At 41.4% G+C, this 5357-nt stretch overlaps 1 protein-coding gene across 1 annotated transcript in view; it reads right to left on the reverse strand.

Annotated features, from left to right (window-relative positions):
* GAREM (GRB2 associated, regulator of MAPK1) overlaps positions 1-5357 on the reverse strand; it is a 234592-nt gene that overhangs the window by 25273 nt on the left and 203962 nt on the right. The window contains exon 5 of the mRNA XM_010828995.1: positions 13-1147. Coding sequence (XP_010827297.1) covers positions 13-1147 — 1135 coding nt within the window. The remainder of the gene's footprint in view (positions 1-12; positions 1148-5357) is intronic.

Raw genomic sequence — 5357 nt, forward strand, 5'->3', positions numbered from 1 at the left:
GCGGAGGTAGGGCGATCTCTGCAGATTTCACTGCTGCACCCAGCGCTCCGGGCACAGGAAGGGGAGAGGTTGCACACTTGGACCGGACAGAACCTCGAAACTGGTCGCATCTGCTCTTCTCGCTCAGGGAGCGAGTGAGAGGCTGATGGCTGGGCTTGCCTTCCTCCAGCCACAGCTCTTCATAAGGAAGTTCTGACTTCCCTGCCATGCCTGCAGATTCTTCACCAGCTTCTGGGAAAAGGTAGTCGCTCCCGCTGTCCCCCGAGTCCTGATAGGGTAGGATGTCGTGAGGAAAGGGGGCCCACTCTCCTCCCAGGTCCCTGCAGCCGTGGAGGTTCACCTCGCTGTTGCCATGGAGATTGTTGCCATACACACAGACCGAGAGCCGGTGGAAGGACTGGGTGAGCTCATCGCGAGCGTAGCTAAGGGAATTGGGCACGTGGTTGTGGCCGGCACACCGGCCTTTCTTGGGGCTCTTACAGTCCTCGTTCCAGTCGGTTTTCACGTCGCGGACTGCCCGTGAATACTCATCGATGTCGAACTGTTCTTGGCAGATACCCAGCCAGTGATGGACCAGGGTTTCAGGCCATCCCTCTCCCTTGACCAGGTGTTCCGGGAGGCTAAACTTGGGGACGGTCAAGTGCAAAGGGAAGTGCATGGGGAGGATCTTGTTGTTCCGCAGCACACAGCAGACCACCACTGTCTTGGTCTGGATGTTCACAAACTTGTAGCGGTGCCCCTCGCGGATGAAGTGGAGGTCATACGGGTTTCTGGGCGGTGGGCTGGGCACCGTCACGTTCACGGGGAGCCTGGTTTTCTCCACGATGTTGCGGATGGTATGCTCGCCCTCCTGCATCTGAAGCTCCAGGGGGCTCCGGGTGCTAAACCTGCCCTTGCACTGGAACGGGAGGCTGATGCTCTCGTTGGTCCGGTGATTCATGCAAATGAGGCAGGGCATCTTGCCTTTTCCCAGCTTGCTGATGGAGTTGAGTTTCCCAATCTTTTTGAAGATGGTGTTGAGTCGCGACTTCTCCTTGAAAGTCTTTGCATAAAGGATTTCTGCCTGGCCCATTAGAGTGAGTTCATCTCCCGTACACAGGGTGATGTTGTAAACTTCGGTGTCTTCATTGCATTCACCCGAAGCAACCTACAATAGGATAAATCAAATTTCAGGGCTGTTTTCTTCAGTTTATTCACACAGAGAAGTAGAAAACTTGATATTAAGACAGATGGGCATGCACAAAGGAAAATGTTGTTTTTAATACTAAATTTAGACACTCCATTTCTCCTATAATATTTATGTGGCTAACAATAACAGGATGATGTTAGTTTTTAGACTTTTAAAAACTTTTTAAAAACTTTTTTTCCTGAAGAACAAGGTACTTTGTATTCCTTAGTAAAATTTTGAGAAATACAGAAGATAAACATAAAAAAAAGTAACACCCACGAGCCTGATGACTATGGTCAATGGTTTGATAAACATGCTTCTAGTTTCTTTTTCTATGTATTCTACCATGTAGATAATTATATTGAGACCTTAATTTTATCACTGTATTTTTTTCAATTATACAAATACTTCCATGAATACTAATAGGTAGAAAATAGGTAGAAAAAGTAGAAAATATCTTTTAAACTATTAAAATTCTACTAATTTTTTACCTTTAAAGTTTTGCTAATTGTATTAAATTTTCTAAAGTTGGGACAAAGGATTTAAGAAATGTCTCATTTCTCCTATTCTTTTATTATACAAACTACTCACATTCACTAGAATTATTAGAAAATACAGATATAAAAATGAGCAAATTCTATACAACCTGACCAATCACTAAAGATAACTTGTTAACAATTTTATAAAAACAGAAAGAAAAGGCAAGATGGCAGAGTAGAAGGACGTGAGTACAACTTCTTATGAAACACCAAAGTCACACCTAACCGAGAATGGTGGCGGTGGTGGTGTAGTTGCTAAGTCGTGTCTGACCCTTGCAACCCCGTGGACTGTAGCCCGCCAGGCTCCTCTGTCCATGGGATTTTCCAGGCAAGAATACTGGAGTGGGTTGCCATTGCCTTCTCCAGGGGATCTTCCTGACCCAGGAATTGAACCGGTGTCTCCTGCACTGCAGGCAGAATCTTTTACCACCTGAGCTACGAGGGACCATAGGCTAAAAAAAAACCCCCCAAACACTGGTTCATATATACAATGGAATACTAATCAGCCATGAAAAGGAATGAAATAATGCCATTTACAGCAACATGGATAGACTCGGAAGTTATCCTACTAAATGAATGAAGTCAGACACAGACAATTTATCACATGATACTGCTTATATGTGGGATCTAAAAACACACGTGCCACAAATGAACTTACGTATAACACAGAAACAGACTTAAAGAACGAACTCATGGTTACCAGGAGGGAAGGGCCAGGGGTGAGGGGTCGGGCAACTGGGAGGTTCAGACGGACATGTGTACACTGCTATACTGAAAATGGACAACCAACAAGGACCTGCTATACAGCACAGGGAACTCAGCTCAACATTCTGCAATAACCTGAGTGCGAAAAAAGAATAGATAGCATGTATATGTACAACCTAATCACTTTGCTGTACACTTAAAAGTAACACAAAATTGTTAATCAACTCTATTTTAATATAAAAATTAAAAATTCTTGAGTGATGTTTTAAGCAAAACTAATTTTACTATGCTTATTGCACCAAACTCAAAAATTTAAATTCCTGTTCTAAAAAAAGAAACAAGTGTATTAGTCTATCTCAGGGATATATATTTATATACAATTTTACTGCTCTGCTTCTCACTGTAATTTGTCCATTTTCCTGTATATATACTCCATTAATATCAATACTGACCTAACACATTCCATTATATCTGGATATGCCTTAATTTATTTGACCAATTCCCTACTGTTAGGCAGATGGGATTTCCCAATTTTTAACAATTATAAATAGTACTGCAATAAAGATTTTACACTTATTTCCTTAGGATAAAGTCGCAGAAACAGAATGCATGAACAAAGCTGTATATATATATTTGAAAGGTCTAATATGTGTTGCTCACTGCATTGGGTTGGCCAAAAAGTTTGTTCAGGTTTTTCTGTAAGATGTAATGAAAAACCCGAATAAACTTTTTGGCCAGCCCAATACTTCTGGTGTATTACGCGTGTGTGTGCTAAATCAGGAGTGTTACACACATTCATATTTCTGATTTATGAGGTTGTTTCCCCATACCCATGCTAAGTTTAATGCTTAGCAGTATTAAAGGTAATGCATGCAACCTGCATTTATTTACGCTTGTGAAAGTTTTCTGATATTTATCAGGATTTAGTTTTTCTTTTGTGAGCTGCCTCCTTGTGTCCCTCACCCATTTTTTCTATTGTGATGGTTGTCTTTTCTTCTTAAGATTTATGTGTCTATTCATGGGTGCACTGGGTCTTGGCTGCTGTGCCCGGGCTTTCTCTAGTTGCAGTGAGCAGGGGCTACTCTTCGTTGCGGTGGCTTCTCTTGCTGCTGAAGCATGGGCTCCAGCAATTGAGGCATTTGGGCTTAGCAGTTGTGGTGGACTGGGCTCAGCTGCTCCAAGGCACACGGCTCTTCCCGGACCAGGGATGACCCTGCGTCCCCTACACTGGCAGATGGACTCTTAACCCCTGGACCACCATGGAAGCCCTGTGATGGTCATCTTACTGACTGCTTTTTATGCAAGGTGAATGTCATTTATGCTATATATTTCCTAATATGTTGCCTGAATTTCAATTCTATGGTTTTAGTTTTTTTTTTTTAATGTAGCAAACATTTTAAAAGATTTCCTTTGAGAGTTCATTCTTGGGTATTATGCTCCTTCTTTGGTGTTATGCTCCTTCATATCTGGTGTTATGCACCAGATACAGATCAGTGGTTCCAATCAAGGTGTGGTTTTCTCCCCTCCCCTACCTCCCTGGGTGTCCTAAGACATTCCAGATTGCCATGACTGTGAGGGTGCTGTTTACATCTAGTGGGCAGAGACGAAGAATGGTGCTAAAAATGCTTACAAGGCACAGGACAGCCCCCACAGCACAGATTCATCCAGTCCAACTTTCACGATTGCTGAGGATAAGAAATGCTGATATCATTAACTAATATTGTCTTCTGCTATTTTGATGGTTTCATTTATTAAATATTTATCTTATTTACATAAAATTTCCTTGGATTATTTAACATAGGGCTTTAAATTTTTAAATAGCTAACTTAGTATCCAGTACGTTTCCAAATAACCATCCCTTTCATCTCAGTTTTGAAGTGCCACATTTATCATATATTAAACTTATAAAACACATACATTCAAATACATACATATATTTTTTCCTAATGACCTTTCTGCCTATTTTCACATCATAACAATGTTGTTTTAATTTCTATATCCTTATCATACATTTTAAGATCTGATAAACAATAGCCCTCACTTGTGGTTATTCCAAAAACTCAAAGTTTTTGGATAGAAAGAGAAAAGAGAATCAAAATCAAAAGTCAAGTAACAGACTTTATTTTCCAGAACAGACTAAGTTTAATGTATAAGGTATACCACCATCTTGTTTAAGAAAGAAGGAAAAGTTACTATACATGTATTTCTGCCTTTTTTTTTTTAAAGGAACATAAGAAAAATAAACCAGAAAACAAGGAAATTGGTTACTTCCAGGAGGGAGGGGAGTGAGGAACCTGGGGGAAGGGACATGAGGGCAAGTGACACCTCTGTGAGTAAACCATGCTATAGAGTTTCGCCTGTTAGAAAGTGGGCTAATGGTCTACATATTAAAAAGAATAATAATAAAATTAACAAGAAATTAAACAAAAACTGAATGCAAATGGAAATAGATGAACCCAACTGTATTTCAAATGAATAAACTAAAAAATAGCCCCAGAGACAGAGAAATAATCAAAGTGACTGTGGAACACTGACTATATAGTTCAGTTCAGTTCAGTCGCTCAGTCGTGTCAGACTCTTTGCGACCCCATGAATCGCAGCATGCCAGGCCTCCCTGTCCATCACCAACTCTCAGAGTTTACTCAAACTCATGTCCATCGAGTTGGTGATGCCATCCAGCCATCTCATTCTCTGTCGTTCCCTTCTCCTCCTGCCCCCAATCCCTACCAGCATCAGGGTCTTTTCCAATGAGTCAACTCTTCGAATCAGGTGGCCAAAGTTGGAGTTTCAGCTATCGCATCAGTCCTTCCAATGAATACCCAGGACTGATATCCTTTAGAATGGACTGGTTGGATCTCCCTGCAGTCCAAGGGACTCAAGAGTCTTCTCCAACACCACAGTTCAAAAGCATCAATTCTCGGCACTCAGCTTTCTTCACAGTCCAA

The sequence above is a fragment of the Bison bison genome, unplaced genomic scaffold, assembly GCF_000754665.1.
Source record: "Bison bison bison isolate TAMUID 2011002044 unplaced genomic scaffold, Bison_UMD1.0 scf7180017864498, whole genome shotgun sequence".
Lineage (NCBI taxonomy): Eukaryota > Metazoa > Chordata > Mammalia > Artiodactyla > Bovidae > Bison > Bison bison.